General features: G+C 39.5%; 1 protein-coding gene across 3 annotated transcripts in view; it reads left to right on the forward strand.

Moving 5' to 3' along the window:
• The window catches only part of LOC126354066 (ATP-dependent helicase brm-like), a 203153-nt gene that overhangs the window by 131751 nt on the left and 46222 nt on the right, over nucleotides 1–25180 (forward strand). For all 3 annotated transcript variants that reach the window (XM_050003445.1, XM_050003454.1, XM_050003438.1), the window contains exons 15-17: nucleotides 6652–6829; nucleotides 15988–16230; nucleotides 22547–22713. In XM_050003445.1, coding sequence (XP_049859402.1) covers nucleotides 6652–6829; nucleotides 15988–16230; nucleotides 22547–22713 — 588 coding nt within the window. The remainder of the gene's footprint in view (nucleotides 1–6651; nucleotides 6830–15987; nucleotides 16231–22546; nucleotides 22714–25180) is intronic.

Genomic DNA, 25180 nt, shown 5'->3' on the forward strand with positions numbered 1-25180 from the left:
GCAATATTACGCCCAAATATTAAATCGATGTGACTGTGTCGAGCACTACACTACTAATGGAGTATTCAAACATTACGGGATTCTTTTTCCTATTCATCTGCATTATTTTACATTTATCTATATTTGGAGTTAGCTGTCATTCTTTACACCAGTCACAAATCCTGTCCAAGTCATCTTGTATCCTCCTACAGTCACTCAACGATGACACCTTCCCGTACACCACAGCATCATCAGCAAACAGCCGCACATTGCTATCCACACTATCCAACAGATCATTTATGTAGATAGAAAACAGTAGTGGACCTACCACACTTCCCTGGGGCACTCCAGATGATACCCTCACCATCGAGGACAACGTACTGGCTTCTATTACTTAAGAAGTCTTCGAGCCACTCACATATTTGGGAACCAATCCCATATGCTCGTAGCTTAATTAGGAGTCTGCAGTGGGGCACCGAGTCAAACGCCTTCTGTTAAGTCAAGGAATATGGCATCCATCTGATACCCTTCATCCATGGTTTGCAATATATCATGTGAAAACAGGGCGAGTTATGTTTTGCAGTAGCGATGCTTTCTAAAGCCGTGCTGATGCAGGACAGCAACTTCTCTGTCTCAAGGAAATTCATGATATTCGAACTGAGAATATGTTCGAGAATCCTGCAACAAACCGATGTTAAGGATATTGGTCTGTAATTTTGAGGATCCGTCCTTCTACCCTTCTTGTATACAGGCGTCACGTGCACTTTTTTCCAGTCACTCAGGACTTTACGTTGGGCAAGAGATTCGCGATAAATGCAAGCTAAGTAAGGAGCCAATGCAGTAGAGTACTCTCTGTAAAACCAAATTGGAAACCCATCAGGACCTGGCGATGTATTTATTTTCAACCCATTCAGCTGCTTCACAACCCCAGTGATGTCTATCACTATGTCCTCCATACAGGAATCTGTACGAGACTCAAACAGGGTATGTTCGTACGATCCTCCTGCGTGAAAGATTTCTCAAATGCTAAATTTAAAATTTCAGCTTTTGTTTTGCTGTCTTCCGTTGCCAGGCCAGACTGATCAGTGAGTGACTTCCAGCAAGCTGGATGGAAGCCTTCGACCCGCTTATCGATTTTACGTAAGACCAGAATTTCCTTGGATTTTCTGCAAGATCTTTTTCAAAGGTATGACGATGGTAGTGGTTAAATGCTTCGCGCATCACTCTTTTTACAGCAGCACGAATCTCTACTAACTTTTGCCGGTCCTCATTCTCCCAATCTTTCTTGTACCGCGAGTGCAACTGTCTTTTGCTTCCTGAGCATTCTGTGAATTGCGTTGTTAAACCACGGAGGGTCTTTTCCGCCCGTAACCCACTTTTTCGGCACATACTTGTCCAATGCGTGATTTACAATGTGTTTAAAATTTGCCCATAATTCTTCCACGTCCATTGTACCAGAAGTAAATGAAGTCGATTCATTTACTAAGTGGGATACTAACAGCTGCTTGTCTGCTCTTTCTAGTAAGAATTCTCTCCTAGCCATCTTGACCAACTTTTTAACTTTCGTAACCATAGTCGTAATGACAACATCATGATCACTAATCCCTGTCTCAATACTGACACCGTCGATGATGTCTGGTCTGTTCGTGGCTACCAGATCTAAAATATTTCCATTGCATGTTGGCTGTCGATTTAGCTGCTCAAGATATTTTTCGGATAATGTGGTGAAAATTCATTCATACGACGGCTTGTCTGTACCACCTGTAATGAATCCATAGACATCCCAGTTTATACTAGGTAGGTTGAAGTCACCTCCGACTAATATAGCATGATCCGGGTACTTCTGCGTTACAGAGTGTAGAGTCCCTTTGTATGATTCTAGAACTGTCACAGTGGAACCTGGTGGCCAGTAATAACACCCAACAATTAGCTTTATTTCTCCTAGCCCCGTTAAACGTGTCCAGATAACTTCACAATCACACTCTACTTCGACCTCAGTAAACACAATATTTTTGTCAACTGTAATGAAGACACCACCTCTTACGGTGTCTAATCTGACTTTCCAATAAACATTCCCACCCTCACTAAATATTTCAGAACTTCCTATCTCAGGATTCAGCCGAGTCTCAGCCCCGAGAATAATTTGCGCACCACAGGCTTCCTGGAGGGCAGTAAATTCAGGATCTTTATTTCGAACACTCTGAAAATTTACTGCTAATATCTTGATAGCTGAAGTGTCTTTACACTAAGCACGTCCTGATTTCCCTGCCTGCACGTTGACTGGTGAGTGTTCATCAGGACACCTCGCTCTACTGCCTAGCCTAAAAAAACCCATGTGCACACCACAAGTACTCTGCTACCCGAGTAGCCACTTCCTTTGTGTAGTGCACCCCTGACCTATATAGGGGTGTCCTACAATTCCCCACCCAATAGCGCAAGTCTAGAAATCTGTAGCCAAGACCGTCACAGAGTCGACGAAGCCTCTGGTTGAGACACTCCACTTGGCTCCAAACCAAAGGACCCCGATCCACTCTGGGAATGATGCTGCAAATAGAGAGCTCTGCTAGCACCCCGTGTCCAAGGCCAGCGGTCTTCACCAAATCCGCCAGCCACTTGTATGAACTGAGGATCGCCTCAGAACCCAAGCGACAGGCATCATTGGTGCCAATGTGAGCAACTACTTGCAGACAACAACCCCATATACTCGATAGCCGCAGGCAAGGCTGCCTCCACATCTTGGATGAGGACCCCCCCCCCCCCAGCAGACAAACAGAGTGCACGTTGGAATTCTTTCCAGCCCTGTATGCTATTTCCCTAAGGGGCTCCATCACTCGCCTAATGTTGGAGCTCCCAATCATATATACATATGATAAACTCTAACACTTAATTGCCCCTTGCTCAAATTATCATTTCATCTTGCTGAAATTATCATTTCATCCTCTATGAATTCTTCTGTTGAATAGTAGCATTTCTCCTACAGAATCTGCTGTTGCCTCATTTTTAAAATTTCTGGTTTTATATTAAATCTGTTTGTGCCCATTAACTTGTTGTATATTGTCGTCCCTATATACTGCGGATTCTGTGCATATAATTTCAACTGGTGTGTGGGAAGCTTAAAATTATTTTTATTGGTTGTGTTATATGTATGTATATGTAAGAAGAAAGCGAAAAGCATGGTAATTGGAGGAAAGGGGAGAAAATGCCGTATGAAAATAGCGGGAGAGGAAATAGAGCAAGTGAATAACTTCAGTTACTTGGAAGTGTAATAAAGGATGATATGTATTGCTCAACAGAAATTAGGAAAAGAATTGCAATGGTGAAAGAAGGATTCAAGAGGAAACATAAATTACTTTGTAGACCACTGAACAAAGATCTGAGGAAAAGACTTGCCAAATGTTACATCTGGAGCGTTGCACTATATGGTGCGGAGACCTGGACATTGAGGAAGGAAGATGAAAGAAGATTGGAGGCATTAGAGATGCGGATATGGAGAAGAAAGGAAAAAATGAAATGGGAAGACCGAGTAAGGAATGAAGAACTATTAAGAAGAGTTGGAGAAGAAAGAAACATCCTGGAAGTTATCAGAAAGAGAAAACGGAACTGGATTGGACATGGTTTGAGGAGGGACTGTTCATTGAAGGAAGTAATGGTGGAGGGAAAAAGGGGAAGAGGAAAAAGAAGATATCAAATTCTGGACAATATAAAAGGAGACAAATATTCAGAAATGAAAAGACTGGCTATGGACAAACGAAAGTGGAAGAGGCTTAACCCATGACAAAGACCTGCCATAAGGCAGAATACCATACTACTACTACTATATGTATGGTTAAAGTGATTCACCTCAAATAATTTTCGTCTGCTGTATAGGAAAATTATAATTTCATTAATGTGTAAGGAAGGAACAGTTAGGATTTGTAGTTTCCGAAATAATGGGCAACAAAACTGTTTGCTGTGCAGTACATATGTATTTGACAATTTTCTTTTGCTGTTTCAGTATTTGAGATACACTACTTGAACTTTCCGAGAAAATTGTCCCATATCTAATGACAGATTCAAATAACTATGTGAGCAATTTTTTGTGTGCTCAAAGTCAGTGGAATTTGCTAGTATTTGCATTGCAAATGCAAAACTGTTTAGATTATTTGATAGGAATTCAGTATGTGTATTCCTGCTTAAGTTCTTGTCCACATTTAATCCCAGGAATTTGACCGTGTCAACTTCTTTCATAGGTGATTGTTATGTTGTATTTTAAGTTCCACAAATTTCTATTGTTTGGTTTTGAAATGTACCATATGGGTTTTTGCAATGTTCAGTTTCAACCCATTTAACTGGAACCAGTTTTCTGAGGTATCCAGTGTGCATAGAAGGAACTCAGAATTTTTTCTGCATCATCATCTTCAATTAAAACAGAACAATTGTCTGCAAACAGAACTGATGGGGAACTTATTTATGGGTAAGTCATTTACACAGAACAGGAACAGGATTGAGGTCCACTGTGTGATACTGTACTCCATTTAGAATAATAATTCACTGCATATGCGGTTATATTTACCCTTTGTTTTCTGTTGTTTGAGTATGATGTAGCCAATTTAGATTATTGTCCTTAATCCCTTATTTGTCTAATTTGTAGATATGCAAGTCATGGTTAATGGAGTCAAACGCTTTTGTGAGCTCACAGAAGATACCTGCAACTTGACTCCTTTGATCCAATGATTTGCCTTTTCAGTAAAGTTATTCACTCCATCCAGAGCATTTTTTCCTGGTTGAAATCCAAATGGGTTACTTATATAATTTTTTACAAAAAAGTTTTTGATCTGGTTTGCAGCTACTTTCTCTTACACTTTTGACAGGACTGTCTTCCCTCGACCCTTTCTTGAACAGAGGTTTGACTTGGGCATACTTCAAAAGTCTGGAAAGCATTCCTGTTCAAAAAACCGTTTGAATAATTTAGTTAGGGGAGGTGCTATTATACCACTCATGGTTTTAATAACTTTAGTGGGTATCCCATCCCACCCAGTAGAGTTTTTATTTTTAACTAATAATATAACATTTTCCACATCCTTTATTGTGATTTTTTTCTTTTCTTTTTTTAAATCCGTAAGATACTCAGCTTCTTGGTGGATTCCAAAGGGATCTACATTACTCTGATACTCTGCTACATCATCATCTGTCTTTTCCACAGTTATGAAGAATTCATTTAAACACTCTGATATGTGAGCTGAGTGTACAATAAAGTTATATCTACTTTAATCTGAGATAGTTCATTGCTACTAACTCTAACACCTAACTCTGATTTGGCAACAGACCACTCTGCTTTTGTTTTAATTTTATGTTGTGCAATGAACTTGTTTGCTATTTGTTTGGCTGTCTTCACAACTTTTTTAAATACAGCTTTATAATGACGAACATACTCAGTAAAACATTCATTTTTATTATATTTCAGTTTGTTGTTGTGTTTCCTCTTCCTGGCACCAGAAATTTTTATACTCTGGGTTATCCATTTGTTTGTTAGTCATTTTGTTGCATGAGTCTGAATCCCAAAAGCATATGATGTTCTCTGGGTGCTACAGTAATGACCTTGAAAGGCCATATTTTCAGGAAGACTATAATTTTTCTGATAGACATTATGATGTTCAGTATGTAATTATGTTATGGCTGCTAAGTCAAGCCATAGAGTGCCGTAATTGGACAAAGAACTTGGAACAGCTTGTCTTTTGTCTATACAAAATAATTAATGCTTGTTTAAAATAATATATATAGATCATTTGGAACTTGTAGCACATGTGAGGCTCTGTGTACTATTATCTCTGGTCTTCATACAAAAAAACTTCCCACTGCTGTTAAATTTTCTGGTAATCTTAATTCATTTTTGGTAAGACAGTAAAACAAATGCCAGTTCTAACTTCCTCTTGGTATAATTTTGAAAATGTTTGGATGAGTTAGCAGTATAATCTTGCTGAAAATCATCTGAAATAATGTGAAGTAGCATTACAGTCTTGCTGAAACTCCACTAAAATAATTAAGTATGCTGCTTTTGATGGAGAAAGAGTCATTAAAAAATCTAGAAATGTAATGTTAAGCAATTTATTGAAAAATTTGAAGCATTTGGTGCAGATCTTTTTGTTTAGCTTGAGCACTTTTACAAAAAAAGAGAGAATTTGGACAGTGGTACTCACTCCTACTATTTGTTGACATTTGCTAATTTTGTCGTAGCAGTTGCAATATTTTGTAACTGATCATATCAAGACTTTATTTTTGTGAAAACGACAATACAGTTGTATATGTTTCGTAAAATGCCTGCTATATTGTTATTCTTGTTTGGTTGTGGTGATATTAGAGACTCACTGAGCTTTTTCCTACTTCGTGAATATATTCATTGTCCTAGGCCCTGCAACTACTACAATATAGCTATGATGTATTAATTAAATATGCGACAAACAGAACAAACATTTTTATGAAAGTTTCAGATGCCTATCACAAGCAGATACAAATGGAGGTTGTAATCAAGTCTTCAGAGATGCCCTCGATGTTATTAGCTCCTATAGTATACTGTTGAAATATGTGAAGCACAATGAATGCTTATAGGACTTACAGTATGCAAGAATGAACCCTGTAATCATGTAAATTCATTTTAAACTAGTACTCTGTTTAATCTGTAATCATTTTTAACAGAACTTTATCCAACTGGGTACTTGAATTTGAGAAATGGGCACCTTCCGTGATAGTAGTGGCATACAAAGGGTCGCCTGCAGTAAGGCGTAACATACAAAGTCAAATGCGAGCTGCAAAATTCAATGTGCTACTTACCACATATGAATACATCATTAAGGACAAAGCAGTACTGGCAAAAGTAAGTATTCCTTATTATGACCTTTACTGTTAAAATTTTCATTATTGGGGTTGTTCAAGGTGTCCATTAAGTGCTTTAATTACATCTAAATCTATACTCTGCAAACCACTGTGGGCTGCATGGCAGAAGATATGTCCAATTGTAACAGTTATTAGGGTTTCTTCCTATTCCATTAACGTATGTAGTGCTGAACAATTTTTTGAAGTATATTTCTCTTTAAAATAATAATAATATATTTGATGTAAATAAAATAGAAAGAAACTTCCACATGGGAAAAATATATTAAAAACAAAGATTCCAAGACTACCAAACGGGAAAGCGCCGGCAGACAGGCACAATGAACAAAACACACAAACACACACACAGAATTACTAGCTTTCGCAACCTATGGTTGGTTCTTCAGGAAAGAGGGAAGGAGAGGGAAGACGAAAGGATGTGGATTTTAAGGGAGAGGGTAAGGTGTCATTCCAATCCCGGGAGCAGAAAGACTTCCCTTAGGGGGAAAAAAGGACAGGTGTACACTCGGGCGCGCACACACACACACACACACACACACACACACACACACACACACACACACACACACACACACACAGACACAAGCAGAATATTTAAAGGCAAAGTGACTCTCTTTGCCTTTAAATATGTCTGCTTGTGTCTGTGTATGTGCGGATGGATATGTGTGTGTGTGTGTGTGTGCGAGTGTACACCTGTCCTTTTTTCCCCCTAAGGGAAGTCTTTCCGCTCCCGGGATTGGAATGACTCCTTACCCTCTCCCTTAAAACCCACATCCTTTCGTCTTTCCCTCTCCTTCCCTCTTTCCTGAAGAAGCAACCATCGGTTGCGAAAGTTAGTAATTCTGTGTGTGTGTTTTGTTCATTGTGCCTGTCTGCCGGCGCTTTCCCGCTCGGTAAGTCTTGGAATCTTCGTTTTTAATAATATATTTGAAATACATTATGTTCTAGGTTCATCATAATTTGGTAAATTGTGACGCAAGTTAGTGTGTCCACTGATAAAAACCACTTTGAAGATTCTGTAGTTTATAGACTCAGAAGTAAACTGGCAGTCTCCATCCCTAACAAGCCAGTTCAGTTCAGCATTCCAATAGCAAATAGAAGAAGCATTAGAATTAAAATCAGAAAGTAAAGTTCTGTTCATTAATGAACCTCTGTACTGACAGAAGGTTATAGGTAAAGGTAATCTAAAAGGCTGAGGACTCTTGCTAGCTACTAGAAGAATCTAGATCATACAAATTTTTTGATGGGAAAGGCTAGTGAACAGCTTGGCAATGAAATGAACTTCAAAACTAGTGCCTTCAGGAGAAACCGCTAAAAAGTGTATGAGGATTATCCAGATTCTACAAAACATTGAATCTAAAATTAATTTCAACTCATGTTATGTCAAATACGAACAAGGAAAATAGCTGTGGATCCGCAGAACAGTTATTTAGGAGAATGTCAAATAGATGCTGTAAGCATTTTTAAGAAGAATCAAAAACAAATTATAACCGTAACCATCATAAAAAGATATGTCCAATTCTGGTCACTGCTAGCCTTCAATTAAAGGTAAGTTTTAATAGAATAAGTAGAAATCTCAGAACTGGCGCTTTCTTAAATAAAATCCCTACTATTTCATTTGCAAGAGTGTGATCTCACAACATGTACATCTGGCTGTATATTGTTGTTATTAAATCTGTACATTTGCTGAGTCAATACTTCTGATTTAAAGTATGATTTAAAATTCTATGTTGTTAACAAAACTGTCATGTCAGTTGTCAGCAAATAACCAAGCTGCACATTTGTGTTTAGTAATTGTTCGTAACATGTATTTGTATAAATGACTCTCCTGCAAATTTGGAATTTATTATGTGGTTCTAACAGAGTGCTTTTGAAGTCATCAGTGTGAATATTGATTGATGTTTTGTGTAGACAAAAAACATCAAAATTTCATTATTTAGGTATGTGTTATCCTATAGGAATGCAAGTTAGTGCTTTCACAGGTGTGATTTTAAAACTGTTTGGGTGAGGTAATCTTATAGCCACGCTGGAAATCCCCTGAAATAAGTATGCTTCAGATGGAAGAAGAGTCCTAATAATTTAGAAATTCAGTGTTAAACAATTCATTGACAAACTTGAAGCAAATGATTTCACGTCTTTTTGTTCACTTGGAGCACCTTTCAAAATAAAAGTAGCACAGTGATAGTGTTGGTGTGTATGATTTATAGGCTCATGTACATCTATGATCAGTGTAGTACTTTGGCTGGAGTGCGTTACTTTCACACAAACTCTCAGCACTATATGTTGACTTTTGTCAGTTTTGTCTTATCAGTTAGTGATTCATAGCAGGTCTATAACAACATCACATGTAATTAGTGATTGGATGTGTCATTGCTCAGTAAAGCTTTAAAGCTGTGTGGATATTCAGCCCTCACCAAAATCTATCATAGCTGTGTTTATGTTGATAATCATCTGACATTTCTGAGCAGTACATTTTATATTAATTTTTTGTTGGTGAGAGAAGTCTGAAGTATCTGGGGTATTTAACAACGCTCTTGGCAAGAAAGTGGGATGGGACTAGCATAATTATTACAAGATGAGTCACTTTGTGCTGAGAAAACATTGCTGTGAGTAATTTTGCTGTGGACAGTTTCCAGCTCATTTCTTGTTCTTTGAGCATTAACATTGTGGTAATCAAATTTACTCTGTAGAGAAGTAATTCAACATTTGTATATGCATTCTCTGCACATTGCAGAGCTTTTATCTTTACCAGGAATATAGTGTATAGATTGGTAGTGTACTAACTGAAAGGTACATGAAACCTGATTTTTGTGGCAATCCTGTGTTCACATTTTTGGTCATATTGTAAGCCTTTCATGTATGATAAGAAGCATTATAATTGTTTGTTGTTGACTTCGACTGGCTCATACTACAATTTGTTTTAATTGCCTGTATAAATAAGTGTTGTGTGGTACACAGCATGTTGAAAGCCTTTCAGTTTGGTGCCACTTCACAGCTTCCATGCTAGTGTCGCTGTGTATGAGCTCGTACAGCTTTTAATTTGGCCTCACAAAGCCACATGGTTGCCAACCAAAAGTTTTCCACCCAAAGTCAGCAAAAGACATTGCAATGAGAAGTAGTCTACCTCACGAGTTACAAGTAGGAACAACTTCTCACATACTTCAGAATAATATGAAGCCATCCAGTAATAATCTATTCTGTAAAAGGAGATTGACAGGACTTATTACCATATTATCAGAGCCTTGGTGCAATCGTCCCAACTTTTCCTAGAGTTGGAATTTTTCTCATGAGTGCTCTGTAAACTTTTAATCACTGGCTCCCTTTTTTTTCACCGTGTGCTGTCCACATACTGTACACATTTTAATGATGATTGAAAACCATATTTGTTTGCTAAATGTTTCTTTATTTGAAATGAAATGTGGTTGCTGAATGTTTCTGTATCATTTTTGAAACTTGCAAAATTGAAATTTTCCATTATCAAATTAGCTCATTTCTCTTTATTATTTTTCAGTTTGAGAGTAACAATCCTTAATGAAGAAACACAAAGCTTTCATTAACAAGAATGGTTATAGATAGCACAATATGCAAATTGCTGTTCGAATTTACAGGGTGTTTCAAAAATGACCGGTATATTTGACACGGCAATAAAAACTAAACGAGCAGTGATAGAAATACACCGTTTGTTGCAATGTGCTTGGGACAACAATACATTTTCAGGCGGACAAACTTTCGAAATTACAGTAGTTACAATTTTCAACGACAGATGGCGCTGCAAGTGATGTGAAAGATATAGAAGACAACGCAGTCTGTGGGTGCACCATTCTGTACGTCGTCTTTCTGCTGTAAGCATGTGCTGTTCACAACGTGCAAGTGTGCTGTGGACAACATGGTTTATTCCTTAGAACAGAGGATTTTTCTGGTGTTGGAATTCCACCGCCTAGAACACAGTGTTGTTGCAACAAGACGAAGTTTTCAACATTGGTTTAATGTAACCAAAGGACCGAAAAGCGATACAATAAAGCATCTGTTTGAAAAATTTCAACGGACTGGGAATGTGACGGATGAACGTGCTGGAAAGGTAGGGCGACCGCGTACGACAACCACAGAGGGCAATGCGCAGCTAGTGCAGCAGGTGATCCAACAGTTGCCTCGTGTTTCCGTTCGCCGTGTTGGAGCTGCAGTCCAAATGACGCCAACGTCCACATATCGTCTCATGCGCCAGAGTTTACACCTCTATCCATGCAAAATTCAAACACGGCAACCCCTCAGCGCCGCTACCATTGCTCCACGAGAGACATCCGCTAACGATATAGTGCACAGGATTGATGACGGCGATATGCATGTGGGCAGCATTTGGTTTCCTGACGAAGCTTATTTTTACCTGGACGGCTTCGTCAATAAACAGAACTGACGCATATGGGGAACCGAAAAGCCCCATGTTGCAGTCCCATCATCCCTGCATCCTCAAAAAGTACTGGTCTGGGCCACCATTTCTTCCAAAGGAATCATTGGCCCATTTTTCAGATCCGAAACGATTACTGAATCACGCCATCTGGACATTCTTTGTGAATTTGTGGCGGTACAAACTGCCTTAGACAACACTGCGAACACCTCGTGGTTTATGCACGATGGTGCCCGGCCACATCCCACTGCCGACATCTTTAATTTCCTGAATGAATATTTTGATGATCATGTGATTGCTTTGGGCTATCCGAAACATACAGGAGGTGGCGTGGATTGGCCTCCCTATTCGCCAGACATGAACCCCTGTGACTTCTTTCTGTGGGGACACTTGAAAGACCAGGTGTACCGCCAGAATCCAGAAACAATTGAACAGCTGAAGCAGTACATCTCATCTGCATGTGAAGCCATTCCGCCAGACACGTTGTCAAAGGTTTCAGGTAATTTCATTCAGAGACTACGCCATATTATTGCTACGCATAGTGGATATGTGGAAAATATTGTACTATAGAGTTTCCCAGACCGCAGCGCCATCTGTTGTTGACAATTGTAACTACTGTAATTTCGAAAGTTTGTCTGCCTGAAAATGTACTGTTGTCCCAAGCATATTGCAACAAACGGTGTATTTCTATCGCTGCTCATTTAGTTTGTGTTGCCGTTTCAAATATACTGGTCATTTTTGAAACACCGTGTATATACATATATGTATACATTGTAAATAAAATAGAAAGAAACTTCCACATGGGAAAAATATTAAAAACGAAGATTCCAAGACTTACCAAGTGGGAAACTGCCGGTAGACAGTCACAATAAAATAAACACATACACAAAATTTCGAGCTTTCGCAACCGGCGGTTGCTTCGTCTTTCCTGACGAAGCAACCGCCGGTTGCGAAAGCTCGAAATTTGACAATTGTATCTACTGTAATTTTGAAAGTTTGTCTGCCTGAAAATGTACTGTTGTCCCAAGCATATTGCTTATTGCATATTGCATATTTCCTGACGAAGCAACCGCCGGTTGCGAAAGCTCGAAATTTTGTGTGTGTGTGTGTTTGTGTGTATTTTATTGTGCCTGTCTACCGGCGCTTTCCTGCTTGGTAAGTCTTGGAATCTTTGTTTTTAATATATTTTTCCCATGAGGAAGTTTCTTTCTATTTTATTTAAATCATTAATTTGAACCCAACAATTATGTTTGTTATTGTCTCTGTTGCATTTCGAAATCTTTTCTATCATCTTACTTTCTCTTTTTGTTTGTACAAGTAGTTTCACTTTGTATTCATCTTCCCTTTTTCCATAATCTACCATACATTTTATCCTGCCTAATTATACTCAATAATACGTAATTTACTTCCAAACCATAACCTAAAAACTTTTAATGCTTTCAACATTACCACTGCTATAAAATCCACTGTTCCAAGTTTACAAACATTTCGTGTAAACTCGTGAATACTATTTCACAGCTTCAGTTCCTTTCACCCATTAAACAACCATCTCAGCTATTTCCAACAACTTTCGTTTTATTTCCATTCCCATTTTTCCCACATAACCGATCATTTTTTAGCAGCTTCCCACAGGTTTGAACGTTATTATTTCTTCGTCAAACAATTGTTAGCCTCATTTTCATAATCTGCCAGTACATAACCAGTCCATTGAATACATTTACACGCAGTTTTTTCGAAATTTTCCTGAATTTCCCCACCCTTTAACGTGTTTTGGAGACAACACAACTACCTATCCTTTGCACCCATTGTTGTTCACCAACCCAAGTTCAGTACAGGATCAACATAGCTCATCTCAAACCAACACTTTTTCGATTTTTTTCACACCTTTATCTCTCCTTAAACCTCATGTTACCCTTTCCACCTTCTAATACCATGTCAACCTGACAACATCCCTACAACGGCCCCATTAAATTTTATTTACATTCCCTCCGTAAAAAACCCTCTTTCCTGACTAAGCAACCGCCGGTTGCGAAAGCTCGAAATTTTGTGTGTGTGTTTGTGTGTTATTTTATTGTGCCTGTCTACCGGCGCTTTCCCGCTTGGTAAGTCTTGGAATCTTTGTTTTTAATATATGTATACATTTATTCATATACATATCTTATTATACACCGGTGTCCAAAATTGAAGCAACTAATGGAAATTTTGAAAGTTCACTTTTATTTTACAACAAAATAGTATAAACAGGTGATAGTAAAGTAGAAACAATGTAAAGAATACAGAATATAAACAAATGCAACTTGCATAATGATATACAAAAAGTTTTCCTTTTTTTTTTTTCAACTTAACGGATTTGCACACACATTCTGACAACTGGTGAATGTGCTCAGTATGGAATGTGACCACCTCTGGCAGCAATACAGGCCTGAAAACAATGGGACATGCTGTGAATTATGTCATCAGTCTCATGTTCAGGTAATATCACCCATTCTTCCTCCAAAGCTGCTTGCAGTCTAGGAGAGCTGCTGGTGGATGCTGATGTCATGCAAGCCATCTCCCTAATGCATCCCAGACAGGCTTCAAGGAATTCAAATTGGGAGAGCAAACAAGCCACACCAAGTGTGCAGTATCTTCTGTTTCCAAGAAAACATCGGCCACCTGTGCTCTATGAGGTCGAGCATTATTGTTCATCAGCGCAAACTCTGGATCCACAGCACCTCACAACAACCACAAATGAGGTCCCCAGATCTCATCACGATACCTGACAGGAGTTAAACCTTGCCGATTCAACTGTACAATTTCAAGCAGAGGGGTTTGAGTCGTCAACATAATCCCTGCCCACACCATTAGGTATCCTCTTCGATATTGATCTCTTTCTATAATGTTTGGGTCCCAAAATCGTATTCCACATTCCCTCCAGATGTGAATCTCTTGAGAACCACTCTCCACACTAGATTAGGACTCACTCATCTGTGACAACACCATTGTCCTACTGTTCAGCCACCCAGGTGGTATATTGATGACTCCAATCTAGACAGTCCCTTCTGTGAAGACATGTCATAGGTCTCCTCTAGTAAATGCCTCTCTGCGAAAGCCTTCTGCACACTGTTTGCCTTGATACAGCATGTTCAGTGGATGCTGAAAGCTCAAATGCCAATTGCCGTGCAGTACTAAGGAGGTACTGTTGTGCCATTACAACCAAATAAAGGTCGTCTCTTCTGAAATCACAAGTGGTTGGCTCTGTTCTGGTCTTCAGGATACAGTTTTGGTCTGTACACAGTGTTACCACATCTGAGAAACAACAGAACAATTCACACTAAGTGATTGGCCTACATCAGTTTGTGACTGTCCTGCATCCTTCTTTATCTGGCCCTCCCCAGCAGATAGTCTGGTAGGCATCTTCTCTGTGCCATACTGCACCATCTGTGAGTGTGTACACAGTGATTGTGTATGTGGGGCTGTCCAGCAAGCATTATGTCGTTTTATAGGTGTACTCATGTCATCGTTGCCATGGTTGTCCACTGACCGGAATGCCATCTTCCATGCAGAACATGGTCATACGGACATCTGGTTGATGGTTTGTATGATTATATCATGAATTAGACACAGGATAGGGAAAGAGAAGTTTGTTACTTCAATTTTGGACACCATTGTAGTTGGCAGTGTTTGACCAAAATTAATTTATATCAATGAAAGTAATCATATTTTAAAAATATAATGTAGTTGGATAGATAAAAAATCTACTCACCAAGCAACAGAGGGAGAAAACATACACAAAGGTTAAAGAAATGTGCAAACTTTGAGGGCCAGTGACATGTTTTGGCAGAAGAGTTGAAAAGGAAGGAAGAGGAATGAAGGAAAAGGACTGCCAGGGTTTGGGAAATGGGGAAAGTTGCCCAGAACCCAAGGTTAGGGCAGACTTACCAGATGGGATGAGGAGGACAGTCTTCCTGTGAACTCTCCTCATTTTCTAAACCTTGCCAGTCTTTTTCCTTCACCCCTCTTTGTTCTCCCTTCAACCTTTCTGCCAGAAGGAGCCACTGGCTCTGAAAGTTTGCACAGTTCTTTAACCTCTGTACATATTTTCTGCTGTGTAAAACGGGGGAAACGTAATGAAAGCAAGGATATTGATTAGTAGAATGAGGAAGAGGGTCTGAATAGTGAGTTGTTAAAGAAGTAATTTTATTAAATTAAAAGAGCCTCAAATGGTTAAAGTTAATGTGTGAATAATGAGGATCAGTATAGTCAAATACAGTATGTCAAGAAAAGTTTCACAGTTTTCATGGAGTGCAAACCAGAATTATGCTAAGCATAATGAAGATGGTATTGTAACAATAGTGACGAGCAAAATAAAACTGTTGGGGTTGAGGTGTTTGTCAAATATAAACAATGACTATGTTTGCGTGTGTTGCCCATTCTAAATTATTGAATATTCACATAATATTGACTATTTTAATTAAAATGACCAGTAATCAACCTGTGTTTAAATCAAAACATGGGCAAGGAATGGGTATTACACTGTGTCAACTCTTAAACGTTTCCTTTCCTGTTATTGAGCTCTACCCTCCAAGTGAGTTAATTTTGATTGCCTTAATTGGATTTATGACTTATAATGTCGACTGAATATTGGTTGGAGTAGAGGGAGGAAACTTACAAATGAGAAAAAAATTGTATATTTAATATGCTGCCTGTACACTTGTCACTGACAGTAACTGTATGTCATTTATTTTTCTAACTTTCAGCTGCGATGGAAATTCATGATCATTGATGAAGGGCACCGAATGAAAAATCACCACTGCAAACTGACTCAGGTTCTGAATACATTCTATATTGCTCCACATCGATTGCTCCTGACAGGAACACCATTACAAAACAAACTTCCAGAACTCTGGGCTTTGTTAAACTTTCTTTTGCCCTCTATTTTCAAATGTGTCAGCACATTTGAGCAATGGTTTAATGCACCCTTTGCAACTACAGGTGAAAAGGTAATATTGGACTGATAGCCTACTGAAACATTGAGTGCATGTGATGTAATGTCTGTAAACAAAGCTCTATTCATTAAGAAGCAAATTACAGTAGCGCATATAAGTGTGTAAAAGTTGTAAATCTTCAGTTTTTGTACTGAAGAGTCTTTTTTGCCAGGGATAATTGAGAGAAAGTAGAAGTAGTGAGATTTTCACTTGATCATAAAAAATGCTTTATATTTCAGTTTTCAAAAGAAAATGGGTGAGATGAAAACTAAACATAAAATTATGAAAACTCTGTAGAATTACTTCATTTGTCTTTCCTAAGTTTCTATTTTATGTTTGTTTCGTAATTTCAGAAACTGTGCTTGATGTCAGTCTTAATTATATATGTACATAAGAAAGAAAGGATGATGGTGCCCAACTTAAAATATGAAAAATACACATTCTTAGACACTGGGTACATAGGTTGATGAAGTAATGAGTGGTTATAATTAAACTAGCGCTGTTCAGAGTGCTGCAGAATGGGGTGTATATATTGCAGGATGCTGAAACATTGTATGTATGTTTATCGGTTGGTGCGCTCGCAGAGTATGCTGAAAAAATAATAGTCCCAGTTTCTGCCACCAGCTGAAATTACAATGCTGTAAGCAGTCAGAATGTGGTGCGGCACAGGGAAAGAGGAGGAATGATCAAACACTTGAGAATGGTTGTTCTTGCATATTTACTAGGATACGGTCACAAGTCGTAATATATGTTCGGTGTGGCCTCCCGACTCAACAAAATGCTGCTTCCGTAACACATGGTTGACAGTTATTGAGTGTAATGAGACCAATATGTCTTTGTATGCTACCCTTGAGATTTGGACGAGTCTTAATGCATCCATGGTAGACCTGATCTTTCAACTATCCCCACAACCAGAAGTCAAATGGATTTAGGCTGAGAGATCTACAGTGCCACAAATTTTGAAATTGCCTAGAGATGATGATATTGTTACCGAAGGTGTCTCGAAGCAGATCTTTCACTTGGAAAGTGACATGTGATGTCATCCCATCTTTCCTCAAAATAGTGATGTAGGCACTATGTCTTCTTGCAAATCTGGAATCGTGTTGCACAAGGAGGTCTTCATAACATGCAGATGACACTGTACGCCCAACAGGTCTGTGACGTGTCATCTCCTCAAAGAAAAGAGGATCAAGAATGAAGGAGCTTGTGAAACCATGGCACACAGTCACATAAGCTAAGTGCAGTGGGTGTTCCTGCACAACATATGGCAGAGTAGAACCCCATATGTTACAGTTCTGTACATTCATGGCTCTGTGCAGAGTAAAATATGCCTTGCCCATCCAAAGAATATTTCCTGGCCACGTGCCATCCATTTCCATGTATCCTAAAAAACAAACAGCAAAGCCTTGGCATTGTAGTCTATCTTGGGGCTTCATTTGGTACACTTTCTGAGTCCAGTAGGGATACCTGCATAAAATGTGTCACAAAATCTTTTGAACTGTTGACCAGGGTAGTGACAATTCCATTGACATTGTTCAAGCATTGGCTGCAGAGCATTTGCTGCACGGTTGGCGGTAGCTACAGCAACATTCTCAACAACTGCCATGAGAATGGGCCACCACCCTCACTGCTGCACCAGCTACTTCACGTTTCTTTAAATTTCTTGATCACATTCTTTAGCCTATTTATTGACATGGGGCCTATTCACACCTGTTTATGTTTGCAGTATTCTTGCAATTTGGAGCTGCTGTTGCTGATATTCTGATAAAACAGCTTTACCAGCAGTGCACGGTCTTTCTTCTCAATAGCCATCATGTTTTGTATGGAAAACTTCAACTTTCTTAACCCTTTACACCAACAGTCAATTCATAAAAGAAGTGCTAAGTGACAAACAGTTTACAACACCATATTTTCACCTGGTCGTTGGGAGTAGAACTATTATTTGTTTTGGCATACTCCACAATCACGGTAATTAATGAACATAAATACAATATTCCAATGTCCTGTGATGTATACAGTATGCACTGCAGCTCTTGGAATACTGTCAGTTTACCTATAAGCACCTGATATCAAGTTAAAATCTGAGATTAAAGGACATTTAAAGAGGGGGCTATGAAAATCGGGTACGTGGAAGTTAAAGGAAATGTTCAGAATGCATGTAAGGTGAACAAAATTGTTCAGAATGCACAGCTGTAAAAGTCATGTCTTGCACAGTTAGAAAAGCACAGTTCCTAAAGCCATCATCTGTGAACCTTGGGCAGCACCGATTCATCTTAGTGAATAGCTGGTTTTCCAGGTAGAGTGTGGGTTCCATATCACAGAATTGTGTTTTCATGGAGGAAGCAAAAATCTATCATTCATCCAAAACTTAAATGGTGTCTGTAATATGGTGAAATTCCAATGGTGAAGTACTTGACTGTTCATCATTGGCCCAAGTTAAATGTTGAAGAAGTAGGGCATTGGTGGCTGTTTTGCGTTAGGAGATGAGCAGTGAGTCTAGCCCATATAATTTCCTTGGGGTAGCATTCACATAGTGTGTGCTGTGCTTGTGGCAGACTTGCCTTCTGGAGACTGTAGGTATTAACTGCAGGTACTATCTTCTTCTGACAGGCAGCCAGATTCTCATCTCAGTTCCCAAATTCTTGTCTCAGTTCCTAACCAGGACACCAAATGTGGTATGTCTGCTCTCACAAGTTGTTCTATGCATTGTGGGGTGAGAGGTGGCCATTACTGTATGCGCATGAGAAATAGTGGGTGGATGCAGGAAGTAGGTCTTATATCTGTATTGTTCTCAGGGATACACCTAATGCATCATGAGACTGTGAGCAAGAGGTTTCTAATGCTAGACCAGTAATATTACATCGCTTTAATGACAAGGAAGTGAGAAATATGTTGGGTGAAACACTCCTCATTTCATAGTACAATGAAAGGCAGTGAAAATCCTGACAGAGAATGAGGATGGGCGGCCCACATACACAGTAGATCTCAGTGATGAGGGGTTTGCTTATTTATGATGATTATCAATTATACAAGTGCTGGTGGCAGTGGCATGAATTTTCTTGTGAACATAATGTTTTCTAACTTTAATTTTGTACTATAACTTGTGGAGAAATTGATGTATGATGTAACTGTTAGGAGATATACATATCTTGTAATCTTTTTGCCAGTTAATCTAAAGGCTATGCTCTATGTGTGGAGTACATGGTAATCTGAACATTACATGAAAGTATGTGAAACAGCACTTTTTCCTTTTGCGCCCATCCCAGTAACCATTGATTGCTTCCAGGATGGGGACATATGCCAGGGGCCCTATTCTGTATTGTTCATACCGATCGGTGTAGTAGTTTAATCTCGGTAGTGACGTCATTTTCGGTTCTTTATCGAAATATCCTATTCAATAAGCTTCTGAGACTCGCTACCGAACGGTCCTCCCACTGATTTTACAACAATTGTACTGAGCGGTTTTGGATTTCGGTCTGGCCCTGTCGATCGGTGAGCTGTGGTTATGTACACATATAATTTGTTATTTTAAACATATTTAGCAGTTTTAGCTTTGGATTTAATGATTGTGTTACCAAAGAATCACCAGAGGATGCATCCGGTTGGAAAGTGATTTCATAATAGACTATTTTCCGTTGTTAGAAATATGTTTAGGTCAGGTTGTTACTGTGAATGATTACTTAAAAAAAGTTTTTGGTCAAAAATCTCTCAAAATATGTGTTATTTCTATGCAAATAAGAGTTTAAAGATCATTAAATATCAAGACATCGGCTCTGCTTACATATATTACATGAGTGTGAACTGACATTACTAGTGCCTTTGTGTACATTTTCCCACAAATGGTTTAGTTAGTTATTATCGAAATGTGTTTACAACTTTCAAGTAACAATGGAAAGCAATTATGTGAAGCCTGATATTGGAAACCTTCTAAACTATCACGCATTTATGACTTGCACAGCACCGTTTGGCAACGAAGTCATCCTACGTCCCTCTACCTCAATACCACAAGAACTGAGCAGTGTCGGTCAGTTGTTTGATGCGCGCGCCGGAATGCATACAAAAGGACATGGGTTTGCACATGGATGAGTAAAAATTTTTTTTTTTTCCTCTTCGTATATGCAACACGTTCTGAGACGTTGCTATTCGTGTATTTTAAGATTTTTCTGCACTATTCGTTATTACTTACATGTAAGAGCACACTTCCTCATTAATGATTTCGTGATTTCTGTGTGTTTAAAATACGAAATATGGAATTGTTGGAGATGAAGTAGCTGTGAGTGAAACAAATGTCAGTGACCTTTACATTTTTTCTTGTCAGAAATAATTGACCATTTTCTCCGAATATGTAGCGATTTCCGAGTATGCGGTTAGACAGGAATCTAAGAACACAGCTTAAATTACTGGGAATGTAACTAGCAGCAGTTATGTTCATAATCTTGCTTGTCACAAGTATTTATCTGCGATCGAATCCTCAACCACAGTGGGACAGAGATGAAAGATCTCTGCCGTAATATTTTTAGATTGTAGCACCATATACGAAACATTTTCATTCATGAAATGCATGTTGTAAACTTCGGCGAACTGCAGGAGCTCTCGAAAATGCGTTTCTTCAATATTGTTTTTAAGACCCAAATCGTTGACATATCATATAGGGAAGTGGGCATCTTAATCATTTGGATCTCTAGGAACGAGCTATAACCACATTCTGTTTATCTTCTTATTCTTTGCCACTCTCAGAATCAATTTTTCAGGTGTTTATATTTGTACTAGTACTATGTGGTACTACACACTATTCTTAACTCATTTTCCAAAATGTAAAATCCAAAACATGATGTCAGTGTGAATGAGAATAAGATGACATAATGTGGCATTTACAACAATCTGCAGAATACAGTCAAATATGCTGTCATTTTTATGCATGCATGGAAACATGCGGTCAGAGAAACTATAAAAAATTTTATCCATTTCAGCTGAGAATCATGGAAATGGATATACTGTGCCTGATACTGTTAAGGAGGAGGCAAGGGCGATGAAAGTGTGCACGTCAGCTCGATGGAATGTGGCGTCATGCGTTATGGCAACATAACCACAATTTTTGGTACTTGGAAGAATAGCGCGCCTGTGTTGTCTGCTAGCCACTTTGCGTTCATGGCGCTGTGCGCGCTGCAGTGCGCATGCGCGGATCTGCGGCCACTTGCTTTTGATTGACTACCGCGACACGAACCAACAACAGCGCTTCGGTTCGTAGACCCGAACGGTATCGCTACTGAAATGTATACTGAATAATGGAGGGGCTCTAATTTGAGTACTAGACTGTTCGGTGGTCTTGAGTACCGAAACGATTGGCAGAAAAATACAGAATAGGCACCCTGGCATCAATCAACTCCTCCTGGCAGATTAACAATGAGGGGTCTGTGCGAGAGCCAGGTGACCGAGCGAAGTGGCTAGCACACTGGGCTCGCATTCGGGAGGACGACGGTTCAAACACGTCTCCGGCCATCCTGATTTAAGTTTTCCATGCTTTCCCATCATCACTTCAGGCAAATGCCGGGATGGTTCCTTTGAAAGGGCCTGACCAATTTCCTTCCTCATCCTTTCCTAATCCAAGCTTGTGCTCCGTCTCTAATGACCTCATTGTCGATGGGACGTTAAACACTAATCTCCTCCTCCTCCTCCTCTAACTAGGTGAACACCAGACTGGTCCCACATTCTGCCTGGGACACATGCTGTGCAAACATTTAGTACACTTTCTCTCACTTGCACACAGAATTTCCTCTATATACAAAGAGATTGGGAGCACTTAGTCTCTGGTTGCTGAGGTCTCAGCAGAGTGTGTGTGTGTGTGTGTGTGTGTGTGTGTGTGTGTGTGTGTTCTATCTCTGACAATGGCCTTGTTGGCTATAGCTCATTTTTTCACAGTCTATCTGTGACTCAGCATCTCTGCTATATGGTGAGTAGCAACTATCCTTTTCATAATATTGTTACAACCCATCTCGATTTTTTGTTGTTCGACAAATTATTATATGAAGACTTGTGGAGTTGTATGTTTCCACTTGACAATATATGAACAGTTTTATGTGAACTTCAGAAACATTTGGCGAGACAAATGTGTTTGAGTAATAATTATTTCATGTAACTGTTTATAAGAGAATCTCAGAAACTTTGAGGTTTTGGAACAATACAGAGAAAAGAGTACTCATTGACAGAAATTATTATTGCACTATATGATATTACAGCCGTAAGTCCTGTGTGTCTTGAGAAAGAAAGACAAGGAGACATAAAGAGAGGTCAGAATTTAACAGTAGTGTCTAAATATTTGAAAACTGTCTAGGTGGAGTTGAATGAAGAAGAAACCATTTTAATCATTCGGCGGCTTCACAAGGTCCTGAGGCCATTCTTATTGAGACGATTGAAGAAAGAAGTTGAAGCGCAGTTACCTGATAAGGTGGAATACATTATAAAATGTGACATGTCAGGGCTGCAGCGGGTTTTGTACAGGTATGCAAATAGATTTTCATGTAAATTATATAGTTTAATGTTAGTCTCAAAGTTTTGTAGTCCAAATATGTTCTTAATATCTTGATCATTTGGCAAATTGTAATTTGCTATAACCCTTTACATCACACTTGGATATGTGCCATGGGTGTGGCCACTGGAGCGCTACACACAAACACTTCACCAGCAGCCTCTGCACTGGCCAGCCATCAGAAGGCCACCTGCGCCTTGTGCACACGACACGGCATCTGCCACAGCATGTACTGGTTCTCTTCCCTACATGATAGCATGGCAGATGCTCATCCTCAGACATGTTCTACTGCTGACTGGACTATTTGTATACTTGTGTGTACTTGAATGTGGATTAATAAACTCTCGTTCTTTGTGGCCACACTATTACTTGTGTCTTATATTACGATACAAAATGATGACAAGTGTGGTGTTCGCACCTGTGCGCTCAGGTGTTTTTTTCTGGTTCTTATGTCTATGGAGCCAGTATTCGAGTCTCTTGTCAAGCAGCAACAGACTCTTATGGTCACTGTTACTGATTTGTGAGCCACATTTTCTATGCTAGCGGCATACCCTCGCCATTCACCCCTTACGCTGATGTGGCTAAAGATTGGGATGCTTATGAGAAGTGGCTTTGGCAACACTTCTTTGCCTGTGGTGTCTCTGATGCTAACAAAAAGGCTATGTTTCTGCCTTCAATTTCCCCTTGGATTTACTAGTTGCTGTGTCAGTTAGACCTCCTCCAGGATCCAGAATCACTTTCGTTCAATGAAATGTGTGAATTGTCGTCTAATTATCACCGTAAACACCTGCATGTCATTGTGGCACATGTCGAGTTCTATTGTTGTTATAAACAGTTCCACCAATCATCATAAACAGCCCCTTCAGTCCTACCTGGCTTTGGTGGCTGAATCCACAGCTTCAGTCGCAAATGTCAGTTTGTTACTGATGCCTGTCACAGTTCTTATGCTACCGCATGACGTCATCATTTGGTTGACTCCTGACAAGGTGGTGTATCAACCTGCACTACAGTGTGAAAATCCATCTTTTGGATGAAGTGTTAAATATTGCTCAATCTTTCAAGGGGTCTTGTGCTGCTAGTGACCTTATTTAGGCTTGGTGTGAATGACTGTCTCATTACCAAGCTTTTTCTGCAAATATGTACATAGATGTTAATTGTGTGTCTTCAGTGCTTACACATACTGATAATCTGTTTATTGAAGGGTGAGTGATAGACAAAAAGTACTCTGGCTCTAATTGGACATGGCTACAGCTGTATGATATTGTCAGCTCTAATTAGACATGGGTAAAGCTGTTTGATATTGTCACATAGAAGAAGGTGTAATTAGATGAATGACGAGCACTAACTTCGCTTAACGAAGGTTTATTCAGCACTTGCACATACAAGAGTGCGGAGCGCACTGCCTCCAGCCAGAACACATACAGTGTATGTACAGTTACAGAACATTCCAGTACATTGATTCTTGACATTTGTGAATACTTCCAGAATGTACTCGAACCAAATATATAAATTGAAACTGTACAGTCCATGTGAGTTTTGAACTCACAACTCTCCATGCATCAGTTTAGTGTCATAACCATTACACCACAGTGCTACTCAGCTTCTTCCGTGACATTGCTCCCTCCTTAAGAGAACAGCATCTCAGTGTTACGTCGTCCTAGTCCAGGAACGAGTCATCAGTCCTGGGTACTCCAACTCCCGATGACTAGTGCTCGCCCTGGTGGTGATCTTCTTAGAACTTCTTTTACCTCTACACTCTTCGTCACCTTTCTGCTTGTTGCCTGTCACTGGAGCTTTAAATTTACGCTGCATTGCAGGATCCTTGTAGGGCTTCATTCTAAAGACGTGGACCGTATCTCTGATCTTTCGTCGTCTTGTGTCGGGGTCGAAATCTTCAACTTCATAAGCAACATCAGACAATTATCTTACAATCTTATAAGGTCCAAAGTAGCACCTGAGGAGCTTCTAGAGAGACTAATCTTCTGAACAGGAGTGAAGATCCAGATGAGATCACCAGGCTGGTAAACAACAAAGCGGTGGCTCGCGTCATACCTTCGGCAATTGTTTTCTTGAGCCTGCAGTGTTCACAGTTGAGCTAACTGCCAAGTTTCCTCAGCTCTGGTTAACACCTGGTCGATGTAGTTGTCATCCGTGTCATCAGGATGTAACAGAAACACAGTGTCCATCGTCATAATCGCCTCACGCCCTTGCACCAGGAAAAAGGGCATAAATCCCGTGGTGTCTTGTTTGGCGGTGTTGTAGGCAAACTTCACGAAAGGTAGCACCTCATCTCAGTTGCTCTGCTGAACATTGATGAACATTGATAGCATCTTGGCCAAGGTCTTATTAAGGCGCTTAGTAAGCCCATTAGTTTGCGGATATTAGGCAGTCATCATGTGATCAGTAATGTTGCACCGATGATTTATCTCTGTCGCAAGA

Source organism: Schistocerca gregaria, chromosome 1 (assembly GCF_023897955.1).
Source record: "Schistocerca gregaria isolate iqSchGreg1 chromosome 1, iqSchGreg1.2, whole genome shotgun sequence".
In the NCBI taxonomy this organism is placed as follows: domain Eukaryota; kingdom Metazoa; phylum Arthropoda; class Insecta; order Orthoptera; family Acrididae; genus Schistocerca; species Schistocerca gregaria.